General features: G+C 43.0%; 1 protein-coding gene across 3 annotated transcripts in view; it reads left to right on the top strand.

Moving 5' to 3' along the window:
• The window catches only part of LOC310954539 (AT-rich interactive domain-containing protein 1B-like), a 189295-nt gene that overhangs the window by 136320 nt on the left and 25743 nt on the right, over positions 1-27232 (top strand). For all 3 annotated transcript variants that reach the window (XM_083924050.1, XM_083924051.1, XM_083924049.1), the window contains exons 6-9: positions 9837-9923; positions 12652-12828; positions 22657-22975; positions 24072-24236. In XM_083924050.1, coding sequence (XP_083780176.1) covers positions 9837-9923; positions 12652-12828; positions 22657-22975; positions 24072-24236 — 748 coding nt within the window. The remainder of the gene's footprint in view (positions 1-9836; positions 9924-12651; positions 12829-22656; positions 22976-24071; positions 24237-27232) is intronic.

Genomic DNA, 27232 nt, shown 5'->3' with positions numbered 1-27232 from the left:
TACAGTTTTCCTTTATAGCTGTGCTGTAAATGTCACCAAATGATAACATAATCGTTAGTTTTCTTTGGCAACTGCTGTATATACATAGATCCGAAGAAAATACCAGCGCAACTTGTAGTTGCTGAATTCTTGTGTGTTAGTGTAAATTTTTCCTTGAAATACAAACAAAAATCAGTATTTTAATTGCTAAAATGTTTGTGTTTCAGTGTGTGTATATCTCCAACTGCATATGTTTGCAGACTTTGCATGTTGACCATGTTAATTATGCAAAAACTGGTATTAAGAAATTACTCTAAGTAAAGGAATGTCATCCCCAGCTCTGTGTATTTATATGTGATTGTGTGTCAGCCTGTCGCTGGTCGGCCTCACTCGGTGGAGTGATGTGACATGTCACACGGCTGAGCACTCACGAGAATCACGTTACCCTTGACAGCGGTCAGAGGAGAGCAATTTCATCATGTCATCCTTTCACCTGCCCGTCAAACACACACCAAAAAATAACACAGGCGGCATACATAACAGCACTTGAGCACACATACCTATGAACACTTTATTTCATGGTTTCATATATAGTCGCACAAATAAATCGCTTGAATATGCTCGTTTGCTTGGATGAGTGACAGTGTTGTCTGTAGGTGTGTGATTGTGTATGTGTGTGCTAGAAAGAGCCAGACAGAGTGAGAGAGAGGGGGAGACTGACAGATTGCCAGCCTATCATACAACCATACACTTGCACAAATCTATCTTGTCAGAGCTCCACGGCACGCCTGTGATTCCCTCGTCTCCTTACTTCTCCTTTCTTTCTCCCCTCTCTCTCTCTCTCTCTCTCTCTCTCTCTCCCTCTCTCTTTCTCTCTGTCTCTCCATGAAGCAAATCCAATACACTGTAACATTATCCGGGCCTCGCCTTGCTATTTGGATTCTCTCCCGGAGCCAAAAAGGCACACACAGGGCCAAATTGATTTTCCTGTTGCGCTAGATTTGTGACAGTCGAGCAGAAATCACATTGCTCAACCGCCAACCTCCCCCTCCGCCTCCTCCACCTCATATGCACACACACACACACACTCACACACGCACACCTCCTTCCTCCCAGTGTCTCTGAAGCAATTCAGAGCGTCCTCAGAATATTTTTCTCCTTCCGTGAGACATTGGGGACGAGGCAAGCAGACATCCATCTTTCATCCGGGCCGTCGCCGGAGCTTCCATCACTGGCTGCGAGCTGTTGTTGGAAGAGCAACAAATTCATCCAGTTAAAGTGCAAAACACAAGGTCCTGAAAAAGTTCAGCCTTCAGTCCCTAAGTTAGTTAGTTAGTGTCAGTTGGTACGTGTGTGTGTGTGTGTGTGTGTGTGTGTGTGTGTGTGTGTGTGTGTGTGACTCTCCAAGATCTGCATTTCCTGGATATTTCTAGACATATATAACAATATGTTTCCTTTGTGGTTTTGAGTGTGTACATGCGCTGGTTCGACAACTTGTCGCCAGGTCTCCTGTCAGTAGTCGTTATTTCCTGTCAGCCTTAGCATAGCTGTCACCCCCCTGAAAAAAATAACGAGGAGAAGCTATATCCATTACCAGACTGAACCTGATGCATACGAAATTAAACTTCACACAAACAGAAGCTCAGTTGTCATCAGCTTGGATCACTGTTGCAGATAGGACAGAGCTGTTAAGGCGGAAAGATGCACATGTCTGCTGCTGTGCGAGGGTAAAATCCCACAACAAATTCCAGTGTCAACAAAATAAACTTAAAGAAAATGTGTTACTCTTCTCTGATCTAAAAGTAGCAGAAGTATTCCAGGAAGCAGACCATAATCACCTATAGTCGGATTGACATCTTGTAACTATAAAGGCGTTAGCCATTCATTGGCCCTACTTGCCCCTTTTTCACATAGTATGTATTAGATTATTGTAAATAGGAACTTTGGGTGAATGTTTTGCCATTCATAGCTAGCAAAGATTGTTTGTTTCTGTTATCATTAGATAGATAGTATTATCAAAACTAATTCTCACCAGTCAAGATTTGTTTTGTAAAAATAATTGACCATAACCACTTAAATTTGCTATAACCAAGGCTATATTCACATTAAGGGGCTTAATACTCAATTCCGAAAGAAATGTCACAGGTATGTGGCGGCTATAGCATAGCTGTAGCAACTGTAGCAACAGCATATTAACTGAAGGTCCATCCCTGCTCTCCAGATCTGTGGCGGATTTAGAGTAAATACAGTAGATGATAGAGAAGAGTGTGCTTTAGTGGCTACCAGTGTTGTCCAGTCTGGATGTTGTCCGTGTTTTTGTCCTAGAACTTTGACTCTTTCACAGTGTTTTCAGTTCTTGAAAGTTAATTTTACGCAGAGCACATCCACACTCCTCAATGGCCTAGCTCGCTCTGTCTGCTGCAGAAAATTACAAATACGCATCTCTCCCTCTCGATTTTTCTCTTTTTCTTTTTCTCTCCCACCAATAAGGTCCTCTGAGGTCCAGTTAACAGTGCCTGCTTGTCTGCCCTCCCTCCTTCCCCTCTCCCCACCGCCTCTCTCCTCACCCCTCCAAGTTTTTATTTTCTTCTAAAGAGGTGATTGGAGCTTGCGGGCGAGCGCTCGGGAGAGTTTAATCTGTGTATCTCAGCTCGCTTCAAGTGCTTCCAGGGCCTAGAAAAAGGACAAAGAGGTCAGGGCGAGTAGAGGAGGGAGAGGGGAAGGAGGGATAGATAGATGCTGGGTGAGAAGGCCAGGCAGGCCTGTCCAGTTTGTTAGCTTAAGGGTCCTTCCCAATGAATCTCTTCAATGAATCTCCTCCAACCCCAACATCCGCTCTTGTCCTTTACATCGTCCCCCAGCCTACCCTGTGGTTTGCATTTAGTTTGTACTTTCAGAAAATATATTTCTATCTCTAATTATGATAAGGAGAACCACAGATGGGAAAAAAAAAACAAGTCTCCAATGGTGCTGTTTTTTTTCCCCACACTGAGATCAAAGGTCAAACACAGCAGTCCAGAATGAATAATGACCTCCGATCAGGACTGCCTGCATAAAGGTTGCCATTTTTGAAAAATAATGTCTGTAAATTACTTCCCCAACTAGAAAAAAAACAAAAATACACGCTGCAAAATATCAGACTAGAAAGGACGCTGCAGGGATGTTCAACTAAAACTTATATTTTTCTTCTGTTAAGAAAGCAGTGGAAGAGGGTAGGGGGAGTTTTTATGCAAGTGGGTTTTGCAGCGTGGAGTGTGTGGAGCCAGGCGACTTTTCTAGTCACACCACTCCCTAAAAGGCTGCGTGGTGGGAACACTGCCTCTGGCTGTCCCTGTCCCTCTCTTTTTTTTCTCATTATTTTTATCGTGCTCGCTTTCTCTTATGTTCCCTCTTGTGTCTCACGTTCCCTCGTCCCCACCCTTTCCTTCCCATCTCTGTTTGTCTCTGCTGCTTTCTCCGCTCAGAGCATTGCTGTGGTACAGGCCTCCTACCGAGGAAACAAGGCTGAATTTTCCAACCATCTTATTTCTCCACATCTCTCCTCCAGCTCTCTTTCTCCTCTTCTGTCCTCATTTTTCCCCTTCTTCATCCCCATGCACACATCAGCCCTCCTGCCCCCATCTACCCAACTCTTTCCCCCTACTCCCACATGCTATCCTGATTGCTGCTTGTGTTTGGAGTGAAACAGCAGAATGTCCTCCCCGCAGACATTATATTCACCAAGCACACACTCCGCCAAAATAAGAAGAAAGAAAATAGAAGAATATGGTGCAGGCTTGCTGCGTTAGCCATTTAGAGAAATCCCATTCTAACTCTGTCTGACTGGAAACCCTAACCGGAGCACAGTGCGCAATTATTTTCCCTCCCCAGCACCTATTTTCTTGCTTTCACTCCATTGCTCTGTCTTCCCCTGCATCCCGCTCGCTGTTTTTTTAGCTTAAGCTGCAGTTTTGCTTTACTTACAGTTGCTACTCAGCATTGGAAGTAATGAGGATCTTGGGAGAGCGCTTGTTTTGCGAGCCACCACAGGCCTGCACTCGTCCCCTACAGGGAGAGTTAACTGGCATTAGCCCCCGGCTTGGAGAGGCATTGACTCGCACCCACTGAGATCTAAACCACCATTATTGGAGCCCGCTGTTTATCTGCCTCTTTCCCCTAAAGACACAACAAGTAGGGGATATTACCTTGGTGTGTGTGTGTGTGTGTGTGTGTGTGTGTGTGTGTGTGTGTGTGTGTGTGTGTGTGTGTGTGTGTGTGTGTGTGTGTGTGTGTGTGTGTGTGTGTGTGTGTGTGTGTGTGTGTGTGTGCGTGCGTGTGTATGTTGGGTGGTGCAGGTGTGTGTGTGTGCATATACAGCCTAAGGGTTGTATTAAGAGATGGTGCTGAAGTAGCCCTTTCTCTGTACTTTACACAGGTCTATTAGTGCTCACTGCTGTTACCTCACTTTAGCAAAAATGGACCCTGCTGCTCCAGGGGTACTTTGTGAGAAACAGTTAGGGGGTGGTGTGTGTGTGTGTGTGTGTGTGTGTGTGTGTGTGTGTGTGTGTGTGTGTGTGTGTGTGTGTGTGTGTGTGTGTGTGTGTGTGTGTGTGTGTGTGTGTGTGTGTGTGTGTGTGTGTGTAGGTAAGCAGAGGCATCGCTGCACTCGTCGTATACATATATCTGTACACACAGATGTGTCTGCTGCACACCAGCACCTTACTTTCATCAGCAATTAATAAAAGTCTTTTCATTGACTCTGCTTGACTTTTCTTCATTGGTATTAGCCATACACACATACACTGTAGCTCCTGCGCTTAATATTACCGTGGCCCTGAAACAAAACAGAAAAACAGCCACGAGTACTCTCCCTCGGCTTTGAACTTCCCCGACATTTGCGTTTGAAACCCTGATGAGAAAAAGCTTCAAAGAGCGCACTCCCTCTCTTCAAAGGAGACTCAAGGCTGCCTCGACAGTCGTTGCGGAAGGGAAATTTAAAATGTGTATTGGGTTTTTAGCAAGGAGCATTATCTCCAAAAACGCAATGAATTCCCATTACTTTTGGCCCTGCTGCCTTGTATCATGAGCAAAGAAAAGAAAATGTATCTGCTCGCTAAGTGCCTTTTTACAAAAGAGGAAATTACAGTTGTCTGACTTTTCAGCACGATTCCAAAAGAGCATTCTCGTTCTAAATATCTTTCGTTTGCTCTTGGCCTTCATGCAGCAGGCACTGACTTTCCACTCATGATCACACGATCAAAACATTAGATCTGTTCACATTTAAAGCGGAGTGGTCCCTGACAGGTCAGTGTTAAGGACAAATATTCGCTCAGGTGCGCTCTCGTGAATGAGTCGCATTTAAAGATCTGCCATCAAAAATCCTAGATTATAATAAGAGCACTTAATCAAATTCTCACAGAATAAAAGCATGGAAAAGTAAAGTATACTTCATTTACAGTTCATTGTAAGTGCTTAAAGCTGCAATAGCAAAAAAGGAATTTGAGAATTTGAAATAGAGTGAGACCTCTTCCTGCAGCTCTTCCCATCTCTCCTGTTCTGAACCAATAGTAATTCTCTCTCTCTCTGAAATGAACTGTGATTGGCCAGTCTCCCATCCCAGGTTAGATTTTTTTTAAAGCCTGAAAACGGAGCCAAGAGGAGGATCAGGAATCTAGTTTTCTCTCAGAACCCTTCAATTGCAGTATGATGAAAGTTGATTATGTTTTTTTCCCAACCACGCCGAAGAAAACCTGCCTATCGTAACTTTAACTACTGTTCCAATAAACCTGTATGGATGTGAGTGGCAGGGATTTTTTTTATTAGTAGTATGCTCAGCTGGGTGCTTGTAGAGGTGTGATTGCCAGGGTTAATTACAGTGGATAAAGATGCAGGTTGAGGGACAACAAGACATTGCCATGATGCCACCGATGGCCACATGTGCTAATTGTGTTAAAGAGCACCTATGGGAACACGCACAAAGTGATCTAAACACTGAAGCAAAAACACATTCAAGCACATACAGTATACATGGAAACAAACAGATGAAGACTAAGACATTGGCAACAAGATACAATAATGATCACAACTATTTAAAAACTAACACCGATCTAAATATATGAAATTATATGTACTCACTGAAAAAAAAACACAATTTCAGAAACACATACTCAAAAGTACACGTTTACATATAGTGGTGGTTACAGCCGGATAAACTTACAAATGGATCAAGACAAATATTAAATCACACTCATGCACACCAGTGAGAAGAGGATGACCTGGACGGTGGAAGCACCTTCTTACCATTTATTTGTTTTACATTTTCATTCAAAGCAGGCAAAGATGGCCTTTTTTTCTTTGGACAGGGAAAGATATACAGTCAGCTCCTGTTGACATTTAGCTCTCCGCCCTCTCTCTCGCTCTCTCTCAGCAGCACATGGAGAAGAACTGCACGTCAAAGATTCAGCATATGAATTATTAATGGTACGGTTTAAACGTGCCAGGACTCACTGTGAAGCCTGTTTGTTTTATTTGGATGTAATTATTTAATGGCACCTTGTTAAAAATTGAGGAGAGGAGAGGAGAGGAGAGGAGAGGAAAGGAGAGGAGAGGAGAGGGGATGGAGTAAATGTGTGAAGAAGCTTTGTTTGGACAGTAATTGGTAGTGAAATAATTACAAAGTGCTCCTAGCTTCACTCGTTCATTGCAGAGACAGAGGGAAGGAGGGGTGAGGCCTTGTCAGACTCAACTACACTTCCACTCTCATTTACTTCTGTTTTCCTCTTTCTCAACAACCATCTCTGTTTCTCGTTGTTCTTCTTTTTCTTTCTTTGTCCTCTCGCTGTCTCTTTCTTTCATACACACACACACACACACACACACACACACACTCGTATGTCTTTACATTAATCTCATCTTTGGTGACAATCTACATGGGTATGTGGAGAGAGCAGTGGAGCATGGAGGGCACCGTTCGCTATTTGTACCTTCATTTTGGCATGCGCTCACACACATACACACAAACACACATACAGTACAAGCTGCTGTCACCACCACTCTGCCATCCAAACAAACAGAGTCTGACAGCATAGCCGGTGCCTGGCATGCATCCCTGCACACACAAACACACACATACACACAGACAAAGGCTGGCCTTTATGGTAGGGTCGACTTGCATAGTTTAAAGGTTCAGTAAACTCCTGCTAGTATACTTCATTCTCACTGCCCATCTACCCATCTAAACTCGTGCTGTGGTTGAATATGTCCCTCTGGCAACAAATGGCCACGACCCTCTGCAAGAGACGTTACATACGTACTACATAAACATTACACCGACGTGTTAATAAACACATTGGAGCAGAAACAAACCCACAGCTGTGGAAAGTAACTGCATTTATTAGAGAACTGAAGGTATAATTTCAGATACTTGTACTGGAGTATTTCCATTGTTTACCAACTGTTTTATACACATGCTACAACATTTCAGGGGGACATTTTCATGCTTTTTAATCCACTATGTTTTCTGACAGCTGCAATTTGCACATTTACATTAAATAAACATATAATTAGCCTATAAAACATGATACATTGCATAGATTAATCTCCAACACGATAAAGCCGTTAAACTCGCTCCCACTTGACCAACTTAGAAATGTTGCTTACATGTTACTACATCATTAGTAATAACCCAATTATAATACATATACTGTTAATCGTAATAAACATTCTGAAATGGGCCATTGTGCATAATGAGTGCTTTTAACCGTTACCTGCTGCTCTCTGGCTCTGACGGCATCAGACTTTTTGTCGGGACTAGACTGAGTCGTGCTTGTTTCCTGTTTCCTGTTTTTTCCAGTTTTGTTCCGGTTTTGCTACAGATGAAAGAGGCTGAAGGTTATTGCTTACCTAAGTATATATCAATGTATATTCTCAGATGGTTTGATGATTGGTTTAATTGCGGTGTTTTTCCTCCCTTGTCCCTGTGCTGCCTTTCCGTCCATTACCCATCTACACACCTGCTCTGAATCAGCCTCGTTAGTTTTTCCAGCCAATCAGCTCCCTGCCTGTTCTCCTGCCTGATCACCTCATTCCCCTCAACTGAACTTCTTCACCCTTCTCTCCTCCTGCAGTTCAACCTCTCGTCATATTAGTTCATATTTAAGTCCTGTTTTCAGTTTGGGTTATGTGTTGGAACCTTTATTTTGTTATGATGTTATCAGGTCTGCCTTTCCTGCAAGAACGTCCAATAAAAAAGTTATTTCTGTAAGTTCCTGTTGCCTGCAGTCTGCGTTGAGGTCCACCTGCCCCACTCTTCATGGCAGCTGTGGCTAGTGTTGTTTTACTTTTTCACTTTTAATGGAGTATTTTTTACATTTGAATTTTTCTACTTTTATTTAAGTGCTTTCACCGCTGGTACATGCCCACATGTAGCAGTAGTCTCTCTACTCTGACGTTTCGCCTTCTCTCCACCACATGGTGACAGACTAATTGAATATTCCCTCTTTGAAGCAGCACCGCTCTATTCATGTGTGAGGTAGGGGGTCTGTGTGTGTGTGTGCGTGTGTGGGAATATTTCAACACATATTATCCTATGTGCCTTTGTGCTCGAACGCATGTTTCCTTGTGTGTTTATTTACACTTGTTTGTCCAATTACTTTTACATCTGTGTGTGTGTGTGTGTGTGTGTGTGTGTGTGTGTGTTAGTGTGTAGGCAGCCGGATGTATGGAAATGTTGTTTGTGCAGTTTTATGCAAAGCAATTATGTTGACTTAATTGGGTTTGTTTATGTGGAGTGTGCCACCTCCAGTCATGTATTACCGCTACCGTGGACAGACACATCACACACACAAACACTTGCACACACACTTTGTAAAACAGTACACTTTCTCCCGTCTGATTTAATAATGTGAAGTGTTTCCTTTATAATAAGGGATTTATATTCACTGTTTTAAGGACACTTTAACAGAAACATTTTGTTAACACATCACTCTCAACAGTACTTCATAATGTGGAATCAGTTGAATAATATCAACATTTCTTGTATATTTGGGCATGTATCAATTACATTGTATTTAAGCACTGGATTTTCCTCGGTAAAGTAGAAGCAGTGCATTTAGAAAATAAATCAAACCACTTTCCCACTCGTCTTTTCCTCTCCTCATTGTCTCAGGTCTGAATCCAAAGATAAAAGGTTAATTTGCCATCTCTCTCCTTCCTCTGGGCCAAATCAATCCACCATAGTCTCTGTCTGCCATTGTCCTAATCAGACCCTCAACTCACTATTGGATTTCAATGGAGCAGGCGCAGCCCAAAGACCTGCACAACCACTGAATCAATGATCCTCAAATGGCTCTGGTTTTCTATAGGGGATCGCTCTGGTTTTAATGCTTACACAAGGAACTGGCACAGGGTGCATTACTTGATATGTCCTCTGGAAGTGCATTTGTCATTTAACTAATATTGAATCTCAAACACCTTCATGTATAGTGATTGTGCTGAGCTCTTGGTGTGTCTGTACTTTTGGCATCAAACCCTATAACACACATCCAGGACAGCCTCAGTCAAAATAAAACCTTTAGATTAACGCTGATTTCTCATTGTTTTTCTTGAACAAGGTGACTTCTGTGCCATTGAAGGAAATGCAGAATGAAAGACAAAAGCGGCCCTTCAGTGCTTTATTGTCAAAGCAGTTCCTGCACTTTCCTTCAATTTTCAAGCAAGGCAGACAGGAAGGAAAATAAATCAATTTTCGTTTGACCTTGCTTTCATGCAAATAAGGGAATTCAATTCATGCAAAACATGTGACATCTTTTGTTACAACCTGTTGAACCTTTGTGACTCTCAAAGTGGAATTCAGAATCTTACTTCATGTTGTTCTGCAGGTTCAACTATGGCCCCACAGAGCTCTGGGAATGGACCGGAAGGAGCCCATCCGCCAAACACGCGCTCACCTATGGCACAGGAGAAAGGTCTGTGTATATTTGTGTTATCCACTGGCCACCATTTTGTGTTTTGCCTTGTCTGGCGGGGAATAGTGAAGGATTCAAGTCTACAAGGATAGCCCTGTCTCCTAAAAAGGGCATTCCCATACAACAAAGCTGCATTCTCAATTATGTTTTGAGGGAAACATATTTTTTGCCGGATTACGCGTCTTCGACGTATCACAAATATGTTTCTGATCAAAGTTGTGTTCAAAGTCCGCTTATGGAAGAAATGGATGGGTGGAGTGTTTATGATGTGAGTTTTATTTTAGTGAAACTTTAGCGCACATGTCATCAGAAGACCCAGTGCATACACCGTATGTGTGAAACATAAATAGTTTCCATTAGAAATCCAGACTGGATATAACACTAAAAGGCTGTGTGCTTAGAAAGGTAACTTTCCAGAAATGGGAACAGTATTTTACGTTCCACACCAGAGAGGAGGTCATAAAGAGTATTGATCAAAAGAAAGAACAACAGAAATGTTTGTTGAAAAAGTTCACAGAATATAGCATCAGCAGGTGGCTGAAATGAAAGATTTTCTGAGGGAACAAAAGGACTGAGCAAAAGATTTGTGTCAGCACACAACATTGCAAAAAACTTAAGGAATGACTATGAGTCTCCCTCTTTATCATCCACTGAAGAGCCGTTAACATGAGAGAGAGAGAGACAGGAGTGGATGGAGAAGACACAGAGCGAGAGAGAGAGAGAGAGAGAGAGAGAGAGAGAGAGAGAGAGAGAGAGAGAGAGAGAGAGAGAGAGAGAGAGAGAGAGAGAGAGAGAGAGAGAGCCCAGTAAAAGGTTATTTCCCAACATGATGAAATCAAGTCGGGGATTTAATGCTGCCCTCTAATGCCTGTAAACCTCGAGCCCTCCCCAGCCTAGTCCAGAAAAAAAAAACACAGCGTCGGTTTACAGGACTGGTTGTTGTTTTTGCTGTTTTCCTAGCAAGAACTAAATCCCGGCCCTCCCCAACACACACACCCCACTTTGCTCAAGTGCCTGCCTCCCTAAGAGCCTCTCTCCACTCTTCATTTCCATAAATCCGCTGAATGTCCCTTTTTTCCCCCTCTGTCTCTCGCGTGCTTCGCTGGATGCTTGTTGTTGTTGTTGCCCGGCTGAGAGCTTTATTCGCTAGCTAGAAAGAGAGAGAGGTCTGTGTGTGTGTGCGTGTGTGTCTGTGTCTGTGTGTGTGTGTGCAGAGGAAACGAAGCAGAGAGAGAGAGAGAAATCCTTGAATGTGTTATTTGCTTTTAGCACTGTCTGCACAATGTTCCTTTCCCCATCCATTTTCCAGGCAATTTAAAGTGCGATATTACACACTGTAATTTTTTTCTCCTCCTCTCCAGAATCCCCTTACCCTAATGGAAGCAAAACATTACAATAATGTCCTCGCTCCTTAAACCCAGCACTCGCAGCCTAAGCACTTTCAGGCCCCAATCGCTCTTTCCCTCCGTTGCTCTGTCTTTCCCTCCCACACACACTTTCTCTCTCACTGCCCCCCTGTCTCTCTCTGTCTTGGCCTCCGTCTCTTTCTCGCAGACACATACACACACACACACGCACAAACAGAGCTTTTATTGCTCTCTTTCTCTGTTATCTCCCCCCACACACACAGAAACACAAATACATACACACGTATGTGCACACATGCAGAGTGAATACACATATAACTTTTATCCCCCCTCCTCTCTCCTTACATTTTCTCTTGCTCTCTTGCTCGCAGAAACAAGGAATTATACAAGTGTCAACTTGCACTTTCCAACTCCGCCGTTTCCCAAAACCCCAGATGCGCTAAAGAGTTGGTCTGTGTATGCTCATTCAACAAAGCGGATAGCTATCAAAGTTTACAGTCGAGCAGATCCAATCCATTTAAACCTAATCTGCAATACAGACCCCCCCAACCACCCAACCAGCAGACACACACTCACACACAAACCCACACACTCACACACAAACCCACAAAATATCATCTTTTTCCCTCAATGGCTGTCCAGCGACCTTTCCCCATTTGTGGTGGATTGGGAGACCTTTCTGTGGGTTTTTAAAAACGAATGTGGCAGCTTGAAAGAGCGAAGCCCAGGCGAGGATCGCTCGAAATGTCAATTTGAATGGTGGAGGCGCGTTTGGGCCTGAGAGGCTTTGACACATCTATTGACAGAACGGCTTAGAATAACATAGTAGCCATGGTCAAATCACCAGCTTATTCCGTGGAGAGTGGAGCATACATTTGGCCTTTTTTTTGTACTCATACAACCCTGCGCACAGACACACATGGACTCAGCTTTTGCAGGCATGCATACATCTTTAAGGCCAGGCACTCGACCTGTGCTTTCACCACTGATAAAGTTCCATAAACATTCTGTTTATTTGTGCTCAGGGTTCCTTTTACATGTCAGCCTGTACTCTTTGTGCATGGTCTGCCTAATACCCACTCCATGCTGTGTTACTTACTGATGTGTATCTACGAGTAACAGGAGCCGATGCCATGGTAAAAGATAGGGGCTTTCATCAAAACGAAGGGTCTTTTTACATGAGAAAAATTTAATTGATATCCCATCTATTGAGAGAGAGAGTGATCACACCTATCCTTACTCAATCCCTCAGTCAATATTTGATTTCACTGAGCAGGTTCATTCACTCTTCAACTCTTTGGGTTTCAGGCGTTTTATAACTAAAGTGTTGATCGCTTTCTTTGTGTCTCTCTATGTTTCAGGGTTCATGTCCAACATGCAGAGGAACCAGGCTAGTTCTCAGTTTGCTTCTCCTCAGTCCGGACCTCCTATGTCCCCCCACCCCTCACCTGGCCCATTGTATCCTGGGATGGGTCCCTACTCCCAGAGCGGTCCTTCAGGCTCATATGGACCTCAAGGATCACAATATGGACACCAAGGTTGGAGGCTGTCTGCCTAAATGGGCATTAAAACAAACTTTAGCACACTAAAAATGTGTTTTCATCAGTGCAATTATACTTAAAGGAATAGATGTTTCTCTAAAATTGGCCCACTGATTTTCCATGAACTGACACTCATAGGCATTTATTTCTGTCCTTGGAGTCTTGGTGTCAAGCCCAACATACTTCTTTCTATTTTTTTGTATGCGCCATTTTCTCCCCCTGGTATTTTGTTCTCAGGATTATACATAATTTCAATCAGCATAGAGTTTTATTGAAGAGGGGGGAAAAGCTATCTGAGCTAACAAGCTTGCTAACAGCTCACAGTCTTATTCTTGCCGGTCGCTAACAAGATAATAAGTTCGCAGTTTATTCAAAAGACATATTTGTACCATCGACTCCAATAAACCAATAACTTGTTAAAGATACAAAGGCTGATCAGGCTGTAAAGGTGTAAATTGAGTCCTAGGAGCCCTGCTTAATTGAAGCAAGATAAAATAACTCTTGTCACACTTTGTCAGTAACAGAGAATGTGACTTCCAAGCCATGATTTTAAGACTATTCAAAACCAAAAGAGATAGAATTTGTGTTCCCACAAGCTCAAGAATGAGTCCTTTCAAACTTAACGATGAATTATTAATCATTAAAACCACTAACACACCCTGTGTTGACTTACTCTTTGTCGACTTTTTTTTTTTTTAACAGCTTCTGCTTTCTGACTAGTCACATTGAAATGATGAATACTGTGTGTGTCATTCATTCAGAGGTCGTCTGGCATCAGATGGGAAAGCAACATTTGTCTTTTTTTGATGACTGTTGGCCCCCGTTTAACAGTCACACTGGGCCTTGACATCAGTGTCATTGGTTGCAAAGAGAGTTCCTAATGAGGAATACAAAAGGACTTATTCTGAAAGAGGTATCCATCCTCCATTTCTAACTCTATTTATCTCTTTCTACAACACACACACATTTACATCTTATCTCGTCCTGTGTGGCGGGACTCACAGCGGGCATTAAACCCCCAGATTTCTGAGGGTGTGACCCTTAGAATATTCATGAGACACTTGAACTCTGGATGGACCTCTTGGCCCTCCTCATGATAAGATTATGAGGTAGCTCCAGACTGACATGTCCTGTGGTTTATCCACTGAATGATGATGTCCAATCCTGTCATCATGCTCAGTCTTTTAATATTCGCCTCGCAGGAAGGTGGGGCAGTGATTTTAAAGTGTGTAGAAGAAAATAAGGAGGTGGGGGTTTTTTTTACATCATTGTTCATCTTTTCCTTTTCATGCATGGTCATTGTGGATATTTGCTAAATTTTCTTCAAATACACGTAAGATCAGGGCTATTCAATTGGCGGCCCCCGGGCCAGATCCAGCCTGCAAGGGAATATTTACTGGCCCTTTGAGTAGAAGCCTGTGTGAAAAGTAATTCATGACCGCTTTCCTCTCTCGTATCCATCTCAGTGTGTCAAATACCGGCGTGCTGGGAGACTTGCGCTCCCTGTAGGCGCACGGCCACAATGCTACACACACTCCCGCTACGCTCTTCTTCGTAAGTTTCTGAATCCTCTTGGCAACAGCTCGCTGAGCTCCGCTCTGTTGTTGTTCTCAATCATTTCAGTTTGGTTAAATCTGTGGTAAAATCACCACCGCAATGTCTCTTTCTACTCTGAAAAAAAGAAAGGTTGACACAGAAAACCGTCAGTTCACCAGAGAAGTTTTTGTTTCTGTCTCTGTGAAGCCTGTGTTTACTCTGCAGTCACATCTGAGTGGAAAGAGGATAAGTTGAGAAGGCATTTTCAGAAAAATCATGCTACTCTGCATTTATGTTACGTTCATTTGTGTCAGTCCAGTTTTTGATGAATAAACTAATGTTTCATATGCACTTGTAAGCCTGGTAGAGTAACTAGTAACTGAAGTAATCAGATAAATGCAGTGGAGTAAAAAGTAGAATATTTCCTCTGATTTGTAGTGGAGTAGAAGTATAAAGTAGCATGTAAATAAAATACTAAAGTAGGCCAAGAGCCTCAAACGTGTCCTTTAGTCCAATAATTGAGTGGAAATCTCTGGTTAACAGGTATTTTAATTTAAGAAGAACTGTTTTTTGACAAGCTTGTTGCACTTTGAGGTCATGACTACTATTAACATTGATAAAATAAAGACATTATATGTACTCCTATGTCGCTGCATTAATTTACAATATCCATTAATGTGATGATCATATTTTTCTGGTCCCTCATTTTGCATAATTTTTGTCCACCAGCCCCAATTCCAAATTAATTGAATAGCCTTGCGTAAGATACTTTTATAAAGTCAATATTTGCACTTGAATATTGTATCCAAAGGCAGACTTGCTCATATTTAAATTCACCAGTCATTCATGTATATTGTCTGCCGTGTATTTACAAGAGGATGACTGCAAATATTCACCTTTTATCTCACACACAAGGGGGAAACTCTACTCCAAAGAGGGAGCCCTTTTTTGTACCAAGATGCACAGCATACAAACAAAAAGGCTTCAAACATGAGTATATTCACAACTGTGAATCTTCTAATCAAAAAGAATCACAAGGGTTTAAAAGTATATCGCTTTACATTTTAATATGTGGAGCTAACAAACAACAAAGAATTAAAGTCGGGGTTTAATTCCAGCTAAATTCTCTGCTCATTCAAACGGTCACTGCAGTTGCTCCAGATATTGTTAACTAATTCAAATACATTAGGTTAAAATCCAACATTTCCGTCTGTTCCTGAATAATCATTGTGATATTGACCTCTGAGCAGTAGTATTTGGTTCAGTGTAAGGCCTGTATGATGACACATTTGGCAAATCAGTAATATCAGCCATCAATTTAAAAAAAAAAGAAGAAGAAACAACTCATGGATTCCCTGATATTTAGGAAAAAACTTTGGATCGTTCTCTCTGTAATTAAGCATTCTCCGCTCGCTTGTTTTAACCAATGTACGACTCCTGGCCGCCCAACAAATGTTGACATCTGCTGTTGTACTTTGTTTTCTGCCTTTGGTGACTCACCACACGAAATATTATGGTATTTTTTTGGTAAATGTGTGTTTTAATGTGTCACCTTGATAAATGCGCCCATCCGTGTGTGTGTTCTCCCAAAATTGTGTCCTCTCCCTCGCATTTGTTGATGTTGATTAATAGCCCTAATGCATTTGGTATTTGGTCTCCTTCTCCACCTACTCTTATCTCTTAATATGACTTTGACTGGGCTGACAGCCCAGTAAGCAGACAGAAAAAGACAAATAAAGTAAGCAGAAAGCGACAGTGATGCGGACTAGCCCAGAAGAGGCTCTGGAGGCAGATGAGCGTGAAATCTCACTCGGATGACAGGAAAGATGTTCCCATCAGAAACAGAAAGAACAGCTCAGGCTGGCTGCCTTCTCATCACACACACATATATGCAGTATATATATATATTGATGTACATATACTCTCATTCAAATGTAATACACTTGCAACTGACCTGCATCTGTCCAAGATATTTTAAGACCCCAGCTCAGCAGGTACATAATCTGTGGTGCTTCTTGAGTGGCTACATTTGTGTCTTCGCAATGTACCTTCAAGAGCGATACATTATTACAGTCAGAACAGCACAAGATCAATGCTGTCTAATAGAATAGCCCTGTAATAAAGCCTATTTTCATTTAATTGTCCTGTTTTGTTGAAATTTTGCGATGTGTTGATTTTATTTTTTGGTCATTTTGGAGTTTATAGTTTGCGGTATTGTTGTATTGTTTGGCATTATACCGAGATGAGCTGCTTTTGACATATTTTGTCGACCCCATTATTTTTTCAAAACTATTTGATTGGCCAGGACAGTGCTCAGCTGAATAATGTTGCATTCAGTGCGTTTACATGCAGTTTAAAAACCCACTTATAATTGGGTTAAGGGCATACTCCGTTTTCTTAAACACCATACCCCGGGTAAAATCAGAGTTCTCTAGATAACTCCTAACTGGAGTTCTCTTCTGCATCTCCTAACCAACAGGATTAGAACTTCCTGCAGTGGCTTTTGACACTTTGGAAATAGAATAAACCAGGAAGCAACAGCTCCGAAAAATAACGTGGAAAAAAACTACTAAGAAAACCTGTTTCTGTCGTAATTCTATCAAAAGTCGTAAAAAAAAGGTAAACCGGAAAATAAAGCCGTATTCTTACCACCTGTATGTTGGTGGAGCGCCTCCTACTGTATCGGAGGTTGAGTTACTCCAGTCATTTTCCCATTCAATCCCCTCTCATTTATAAGTGGGGAACTTCAATAATCAGATTATTCCCTTAACGAGGGTAAGGCCATTTTCGGGGTTACTGATGTGCATGTAAACACAATGAATGTGGTTAAAGTTGAGCCAGGTTAAACTTTTGGCACCGTGGAAAAAAACTACTAAGAAAACCTGTTTCTGTCGTAATTCTATCAAAAGTCGTAAAAAAAAGGTAAACCGGAAAATAAAGCCGTATTCTTACCACCTGTATGTTGGTGGAGCGCCTCCTACTGTATCGGAGGTTGAGTTACTCCAGTCATTTTCCCATTCAATCCCCTCTCATTTATAAGTGGGGAACTTCAATAATCAGATTATTCCCTTAACGAGGGTAAGGCCATTTTCGGGGTTACTGATGTGCATGTAAACACAATGAATGTGGTTAAAGTTGAGCCAGGTTAAACTTTTGGCACCGTGCCAACATTATTATATCACTTGAAATGAATGAGATTGTTTTTGTATCTGAACATGGCCTTACCATCATGTAAAAAATAATTGAAATGGCCCCTTTAAACTGGAAATTGGAGGATTTATTGTATCTATTTATATTCCCATCGCTTTAAAGACATGCTGTCCTCAAACCGAAATATTTGATACACAAAGATACCTTTATTATTCAGAAATAACACCTTAAGTACTGGAAAGTATTCCAATGGGCACATATCCAGGGCCCCAGTTCTTGAAGGGCCCGTCAGGGGCCTGTTTAGGGTGAACAGGGCAGACAGCTGCTGGTCATTGTTCCTAATGACAGCTCCATCTGCTTCCCTTCCCTCTCCCTAGCGCACTAACAAATTAGCCAGCCATTAGCAAACACAGTAATGCACTCCAAGTTTCTGAACATTGCACTGCTGTTTTTCTTGGCTGTCTACGCTTGGAGACCCCCAATTCCTGAGTTGTGTATGTGGTGTGTGACGCATAATTTCCGGCAATCATGCTTACCACACACACTGGCGCTAACAGTTTGAAGCTCACCAAAGAACATGGTGTTGCGTAAGGGAAGGCTGCAGCACTGTTCTTTTATAGAGGCAAACAACTATCGTACAGCTTGTGTAATCGACTGCATAAGCCCCCTCCAACATCCAGTTATGGTGATACATGAGACTGCAGGACAATACTAAAATATTTAGTACTTATTTCCAGAGAGCTTTGATTGGATAAGTGTGCTTCTTATAGATGTGACCAAACGATTTCTTCCAGATTGAAACACAGTCAAACCCGAGCAAATCTTTGCTCCTTTGCTCTTTTCCCACAGTCTAAATGAGAGCTTGTACAGTGAGTGGACTGCCCAGTATTTCCCAAGGAATATTTATGCTGCTTTATGTTCATTGCTGTTATTTGAAAACTCTCTTTATCCAAAGTTAAACTGATCTCATACTGTGTTCCTATCAGGCTCCTCAGGACTCAAATTACTCCAACAGCTGTTTTCAAGACATGCACTTGGACATGTACAGAGCCAGCACATTGACAACAGTGGACAGACAGACAGACGGGGAAGGAGGATATCGGGCCATTACAGGAAAGAGATTTGGAGTCGGTCTCGCTCTGCTCTCTCTCCCACCCATCACATAGCTCCCTTCACCATGCCCCACACCCCCCTCGAGGGGTTAAGCACTCGCTGGTAATGACCATGCTTCAGAAAGCACTTTTAAGCCTTGGTGCCTTGCTGGAGCAGCGGTGTAATTCAGCCAAAAACGCCAGCGCCTGGGGGAGGGAGTGGAGTTTTTCGGAGGAAATTGACAGTGTGTGGAGCTCTGCAGCCCCAAGGCGCACCCAAGCCCTGCTTAGGCTCAGACGCCCTGCCGGGAAAGGTGCTGAGGTGGCTGGGAGAGGATGTGGGTGCTTCAGGCTAGAACTGCAAAAAGAACTATCTATCCCAGCAAGCCATACATATATACTGCAGTCTAATACTAAGTCTTAAAAGTGTATAATAAAAGTGAGGAAATCTGCCATTTGTTTTTGCTCTGAAAATGGTCTGTTTGGAAATTGACAGCTGTGAACTGATCTGCCTTAATTTCAAGATCTTTAAACTGCTAAAAAGCAGATGAAACTGCATTAGAAAGGTTTTCAGTCAAATAATGTTAAACTTAGTATTACTGAATTTTAAGTGTAAGCACTTTAAGTTGCATTAAAGGGGAAGAATAGAGGAGATGGTGTATTATAGCACCCATACTGAGGTTTAGAAAATGTAACTCCTGAGTAAGATGGAATGAAATGAGTTCCACGGTGTCTTCGTGCTTGCCCACCTCCCCAACCGAAACCGTCTTCCTCCAACCACTACCACATCCACAAAAAAAGTAAAAGAGAAAAATGCTGTTATTCATTTCTTTTATTTGTGTTCATCCACATGTGGACAGGGAGAGCCTGCCCTGTTCCTGTCCTTGGCAGCTCAAGCATGCAGCCATGTAATCTGCGTTCCACTCTTTATTGATGGAGTTCACAGAACTGGAGGGCGCACTGGTGCACCATCATACCTTACTCAACCATAGCCGGGAGAATGACTGCCTCGGCTGTTAGCATTGGACGGTCCAATCTGCTGAGGAAGCAGTAGACGGTAATCTGCTCGGTCACACTCAAGCTCTCCCGCAGGACTGTAGGGATTAAACCCAGCGCAGGATATAACGTCCGCCGAATGCGTGACCATGCCGGGAATTTCCATGTAATTGTGAACGAAGCACCATGAGCTCTCCTTCTCCTCCCTTCCATCGCGCTATAAATACCACCAAGACTCCCAACAGGCACCAAGTGCCTGAGAAGCAGGCAGGAAACCAAGTCTGAGCCACAAGGACACAAGAAGGGACAAATAAGAAATGACATCCTCCATGTCCCCTTTTCCTCTCGCCCCTGATTGGTTTACAGAGTAGTGTGGGTAGCATGCAAAGTAGATGACACACTTGTGTGTACATATATAAACTGGAAGATCAAAGTTAGGGACATTAAAAACTGATCTTAGCTAATCTGACCAATTCTTTGAAGATTTATCTATATTTTTATACTAAAGTTTTATTAATATATTTGTCCGCAGGTCTTGAGGCAATAATACATATTTTCAACTAAAGTATGGACAATTTTTCAATAATACTGCTGATTTTGTCAATTTATGTTACATTAGATTTTTTTGTGATTTTCTATAGTCATCTGTATTTTGTCCTTTGCCTCCTCAATGGTCAAACTTTCTTATCTGATATAATCTGAATTGCACTTTCAAAGCCTTAGAAAGCATCATATACTTTATGAAAACACCTAGAATTTCAGGGCTGAGCTCTCAGTCATTTAAAAAAGTGGGTTAGTGCGCTGTCTGTCCTTGAAGAAGCGCTCTGGCGCAGCACCAATCCTTCAGGAAGTGAAAGACGGAGCAAGACTGTCATAGGAAAGCTTAGCATGAACCCAGTCCCACAGCTACTTTGTCTTTCCTCTGTCAGCTGAGGCAAACACAGCCCACAACTAGAACACTTCGAATGGTAGTATATCAAGACTGATAAGTCCTCTTTGCAGCGCGTCGACTTAATGATATGTCGACTTTTTTCAACACAAATCATTTCAGTTAGATTTTAGCATCATACCCCTCCCAGTAAAGTTGAATAAAGTCTCATGGAAACTTCCAGACACTCACTCCCACTTTTGGGGCTTTTGGCCTGGAAAAAAGAAAATGCAGATTGTCCAAATGGGACTGTGTGATATAAACATCTCCCGGGGAGGTGTGCTGGAGCCTCAGTCTGTCACAAGGGCCAAAAACCACAGTGTCTGCCCAGGCTATTGAGAATGTATGGCAGACAGCCACGACATGGGGCTCAACAGCTGTCTAAGGAGGGCTGAGAGAGGTCGCTGACTGCGGCCTTGTTCATCTGCAGCAACCCGTCCACCCGGGCTGAGAGGAAGGAAGCTGCAGGGCACCGTTCCCAGGATTTTCCACAGCGTTGTAGGCAGTCGCTTATGAGTGGAAGAAACATGGAAATGTGTCTTTTACTGGTTGCAAGGTCCCCGAAGTATTATACATGCACTCACACAGACAAGCAGAAGGACACACACACACACACATACACACACACACACACACACACACACACACACACACACGTACTGTGAACCATACGTATCCTCCTGTGTTCGTTAGCAGACATCCTTTCTTCCTGAACGCTTCCCTATTATAGCCCCAAAACCCTTGACAGGTGTCAGCCGTACTCAGCTCACCGACTCACCAAAGCCTCCCCAGAAATAATCCGCTTCTCCTTTCCCATCTCCCACAGTAGATTTCATCACAATTTCTGGACAAATTCAACCGAAGCTGCTGACTTTTATGGGAAAGACTTTTATTTTGATTCAATATAAATCCTATCTCGGGGCTTGGGGGGGCAGGAATTTTTTTTCGCCCCTTACCTTCTGTCTTTCTATCTGTCTTCCTCTCTTTCCGCCCCCAGCCTCTGCTGCTTCCTCCCGCTCTCTCCCTCAGTTGGAGTTGCAGGCTTATGTTATGTGGAAAGTGTCTTCACTGAAGCAGCTCGAGGACACAGAGAAGCCATTTCCATTTTCAGAGACGTTTTTCCCCTCTTGTGGAATATTGTCATTCAACTTTCCCTCGTTTGAGCGTGCGGAAAAGCCTTCAGGTTTTAAAGGAACTTGATCCCCTTTTCCAGACATATTCTCAGAGGATTAAGCAGTGAGGCCCAACTAAAGCACCCTTAATCAAATCAAAATAAATAGCCCTCTTCACAATGGAGGATGCCACATTTTCCTTTCTATCTCACAGGGGATTTGTCCCATGCAGGGAGGGAGGATCACAGTAGAAAAGGCCCAGTGCCTGCAGAGGGAATACAATGTGATGTGCTCCGTGTGTGGGAGTTTATTGCACTTACATGTACAGTAGATATGTTTTAGTGTGCCTAAATCAATGTACATGTTGTCTCAAACAGCATGGTGATTGTCATTCAACTCTTATTGCAGCTGGTGTTGGAGTCGAGCTGGGCTGTTAGAGCCAAAATGGAGGGGTTTAAGTGTGCCTTAGGAAAGCTTCTGGCATCGCAGCCATGTGGCACTCCAGGGCAGCAAGAAAGCGTTTACTGCAGATTAGAGCTTTTCTCAAGTGTTTCACAAAGTCAGCCTTAAGCTTGACAATTGTTCCCAGGGCCATCCAGCAACCTGCAGCTGTGAAAAATGTCACCACACCCCATATAGTTTCTCCGACCTCTACTGGAGGTTAAAGAGGTTATGAATCAGAATTTAATCTTGCACTCATCTTTCACAAGATTATTTTCCTGGTGGATGAAATTGTTGTACGTGTCACTCTTGTAGGTATAAGGGTATCAGCTGTCAAGCCTTTGATAAACTCCATTTCTCTCAAATTAAGTGATTCATAGCACCCATCTGCGACTACAGTATTTTCGCAGCAGCTATTTTGTGTCATTGTGTGAGCAATCTATCAAATTCAAATGGCAAGTTAAACGTCTCCGGTGACAAGCAGCAATATTTCACCTTTTGAGTGACATTGTCCGTGTAATATCTAGATTTTCAACGGTTTAAGGCTCATTCATGTGTCGTCTTCTTTCAGGTAACTATCCTCGGCCCTCTAACTACGGTGGGCCTGCCAGTACCAGCTACAGCGGCCCCGGCCCCGGCATGACCAACAGCCTGGGAATGAATGCTAGCAGCCCCATGCATGGCCAGGGGCCCGGCCAGCCCATACCTGTTGGCCGCAGCCACGGCCCGGGCCAAAACAAGGTGTACCCGCCCATGGCTCCCAGCTCTCCAAGCATGCCCCAGCCAGCTGGGCCCGGGATGGGCCCTCCTTCTCTAGGTAGTTCAAACCGCAAGGCCCAGGAGGCAGCAGCAGCTGCCATGCCAGGATCTGCCAACTCAACACACAACAGGTGAGAGCACAGCAAAGACTCTAATCCTCTAATTTCTCCCATTCTGTTTTTGCTTTTTGCGACTTCTCAATTCTCCCAAGTTTGTATATATACAGGATGTGTGTGTATATGTACAAGAATAATTAAGTACAGCTGCCTCTATGTCATAATGGTCCTAAAATTGATCCCTACAAAAGAAAGATAAATTGTATATAAAATTTAATCCAGCTATTCAAACAGAAAAAGCTCAAACTCCTTTGTTGGACTAGGCCTATTTTATTTCACCTGGAAAGAGTGGTATGCTAAAATTAGGGTCCAGCAAGCATCTCTATCTAACATGACTCTTTCTGCAGGATCGTCTGTGGGGAGCGTTGCTGAAAAGCACCACAGAGATTTTCTATGCCACAAAGTTTGTAATTTTTTTTTTCAAGAGTCTTTTCAGACGTGAAGGCAAGAGCCATTCTCAGGGGTTCCATGCTTCTATAAGCCATTTGCTGAGCTATATCTATTTTCACACATCTCATAAAGTGCCTGACATTTTGATAGCTGGCACTATACACCAAGTGCCATTTGTTGCAGAAAGAGAGGTATTGGCCTGTGAGCAGACTGCATGGGTTGAATACTGCACTGTCAAAACATAAAGGAAGAAAAAGCAAACCACAGGTTTAACTGTGAAAACATCAGAGACAGAGGTGACACCAAGCACCTCATCACAAATACAAAGCCCTTTGATGCTATAATGCTACAGTATATGAGTTAAGGGATATTATTAGATATTATCAGTTGGAGCTTTGAATATACAGTATGTGTTTGTAGAATTGGAGACCAGGGCTGTTGTGGGATTGTGTGGGCAGTAAACTTTTGCTGAACTCTGCTGGGGAAACTTGTGAAAACATAGCCGTCCTCTGAGAGGAAGGGTGGATTTCTGCACTTCCTCCAATCGGTGCAGGTTCTGCCTAACAATGCATCATGGGAGCAGTCTTGCCAGCATTCTGCAGGCTGAAGTGGCAGATTATTTCTATTAATGGATGAGTCGGACTGGAGACTGTGAGCTAGTGATGATATTTCAGATGAAGTTTCTCTTTTTGTCGGGGGGGCTGTCATCGCCGATCTACAGGCGACCTCCGTATGCAAGGTCCCCGGCCCAGATGCATCCACCCCAACCCACCTCCACCCACTGGCCCACACCCCACCCTGCCTCTACCCGTCCACCACCTTCACCTTCGCTCAGACCTCACCATCCATGCCCCATCCTGCCACCCTTACATTCACAGCACCATAGGTAGGTCCACCACCCTCATAGTGTGTGTGTGTGTGTGTGTGTGTGTGTGTGTGTGTGTGTGTGTGTGTGTGTGTGTGTGTGTGTGTGTGTGTGTGTGTGTGTGTGTGTGTGTGTGTGTGTGTGTGTGTGTGTGTGTGTGTGTGTGTGTGTGTGTGCGTGTGTGTGCGTGTGTGTGTGCCTTTTAATGTACTGCATGCGAATGTGTTTGTGTGTCATATGACTAAGCTGAACGGACATTTTAAAGCTAAACAGAACTGAAAGCGATCGTGATGATATTTCTCACAAGCTCCCTCCGAGAGCAAAACAAGAGGAGTCATCGTTATCATTGTAATTGCCATCATCACTTTCAGCATCATCACCGTAGTCATCATTACCATCATCAGCATGTCTTAGTCACTTTAATGTCAACAAGTGAGCACAGACAGTGTGGCACGGACACACACAGACACACTCACTGAGTTTTCCGATTGTCGTGTGCACTGTGTTGACATTTGGGGGGGGGGGGGGGGGGGCTGACAGTGTGTGATTAATTATGTGCATCAGGGGGGCTCAGTGCATGCACGCACACACGCACTCTCTCTCTTTCTCACGCACACACACACAGCAATGCAAATGGTGGCCGAGCCATTAAGAGATGGCTGGGCTGTCAATAAGAAGTGGCATGGCATGATCCCCACTGCTGGGACCAATCAGACTGCCTGTCAGTCCCTCACATTCACCAAGACACCAGAGAGGTGTCGCTCGCTGCAGTGCTGCTGCTGTTGCTACTCTGTTTGTCTACATAGCTGTAAAAAAGTGTGTTTGTGTCTTCACTTATTTCTCTTCCCTGTGATACAGTTTGATTCACTATCGACTGTGAAAACATCCCTGGGTTTCTTGTCTGTGTTCAGTGTTTTATCTCTATCGTTGCCACTAAGCAGCAGTCATTAATGTGGCGCTGTTGTTGTTGCAAAGGTCGCATTTGAAGCAAAAAGTCCAGCTTTCTTTTGATTTTCTGTTACTCTCGTGTTTATTCAAAACAAAGCATTATCTCCAGTGCACTGGAGGAAAAGCGGAGCAGGCACTGGCTCTTAAAAGCAACAAAAGACTTGTATAACCTAGCTGGTGTAAAAAAAGATTCAAACTAGGTGAGACTATTTGTTTTCAAAGCAAATCACAAATTTGAATCATTAGTCACGTTGCTGCCGTCTTCTTTATTCAGAATATTGATTTTTCTCTCTCTCTTTCTCTACAAATAGTAATTAATCTTCTAGTAGAAAGTTGTTTTGACTGATTTAAAACATAAAAAAATATTCTAAATGTTTGTTAAGATGGACATTTTTGGAGAATACTCCAGTTTCTGTGCTACCTGTCTCACCTTCAGAGTTGTTTTTGTCTTCTATCGCTCATTCTACCTCTTTCATCCATCCCCGTCTGCTTCTGTTCTCTCTCCTCCCACCTGTTTCACTCTTTTTACCAACTCTCCCAACTGTATCGCCCTCTCTGTCTCTGTGCTGCTCTGTTATCCTACCCAGACTGTTTTATCTCCCTTAGTCTTTCTTCCTCCCAATTTGCTTTTTGTTCTTCGCTGTCTCCAGCACAGCCTTGTTATGTTTTTCTTCCTCAGATCCCACTTTAGAACATCTGAGGGAGATCAGCAGAAAATTGGCCTCCGAAAACCTGCAGTTAAAGGCTCCAGTTCCCCCGTTTGCTCTCCAGATCTCAACGCAACATTCTGAAACATTCAGACCTAGTTCCTCTCTGTCTGAGAAACAAGTTGTTAGTACATACATCTGTAGCACATGTCTAGTTTCACTCTTTGATGCATGAACTGCCACAGCCACCCGCTCCCGACTTTCCAAATCAGGGGCTAGGTAGCAGTGATGTCATTTGCTGGTCTCTTCCTCTTTTTTTAATTTTCTTGAACATGTCACTTCACTACATCCACACCAATAATCCTTCCAAATTTCCACCTCTCATCCCCTATCTGCATCCTCCCCTGACTCACACACACACCCTCACACACTAGTAGACACACTCCAGCTTCATTACACTGGGTGAAAAGAATGCCAAATGAGCAGAGGAGGGCCACTTCTGGTATCCCATGGCTGCAGGCGTGGGTCGTGATTAAATCTTCATAAAGTGTGGCGTGAGTGTTTTTTCCCCCTTCCAGCCTTTCCAGAGTTTTTCTGGAATCAGAAACAAATGTTCCGTTTTTATTAGTTAATCAGTTTTATTGGTGGTTAAGGGGAAACAGTGTTGGCCTAGAGAGTTTTGGGAACATAAAAAAGAATCCTATCGTTTTAAAAGTTAAATGTGCTAAAGAGCAGTGAATTATTATGGCTGCTATGTCGCAGAAAATCTTGCTTATCACCATTTTTTGTAATCTATGTTTATTCTTGCAGTTACATAGAAAACGTGTCTCTAAATGTAGCTTGTTCATGCACTGTTAGCTAATAAGAAAAATAGATGGTGGTCAATCTTGATATGACATTATTTTTGTGGAAAACGGCACCAGTTTTATGAAAGGTTGACTCTAGGCTGCCAGTTGTCAGTATGATGAATTGCAGCATAAAAAACCTGACAGGTTATGTTCAAATAACACGGACGGCGTCAAGCCTGTCAGTGTGGAGGAGCTACAAGTTTGTTTGGGAGAAACATTTTTTTGTAGAGGCTGTGGCTACATGGGGATTTTTTGGGGGAGAAGAGAAGAGAACAGAAAGTATTAAAAGGTATAAGCTTTTCTTGGCAGCAGCTTCTGAGGACAGAATTGGCTTTTCAAATGACTTTCCAGCGCTGCCGGCGACACTCTACAAAAAGTTCCCGGAGCTATAGGGACGGGCTGTGTCGAAAAAATAAGCACTTAGTAGAAGAAGAGCAAAGCTCAGAAAAAAAAGGAGCCGTAAATCAAAGGAAATTGAAGGGAGAAAAATGTTGGAAGAGGGAGGAAGAGAGGAGAGGAGAGTGCTCCCAGGCAAATCCTCGCCAAATAATTCATTTCTGACCTCCTTAGTAAG

Source organism: Echiichthys vipera (genome assembly GCF_963691815.1).
Source record: "Echiichthys vipera genome assembly, chromosome: 12".
In the NCBI taxonomy this organism is placed as follows: Eukaryota; Metazoa; Chordata; class Actinopteri; order Perciformes; family Trachinidae; genus Echiichthys; species Echiichthys vipera.
The sequence above is the reverse complement of the archived record's forward strand: the minus strand, read 5'-3'. Positions and strand labels throughout refer to the sequence as shown.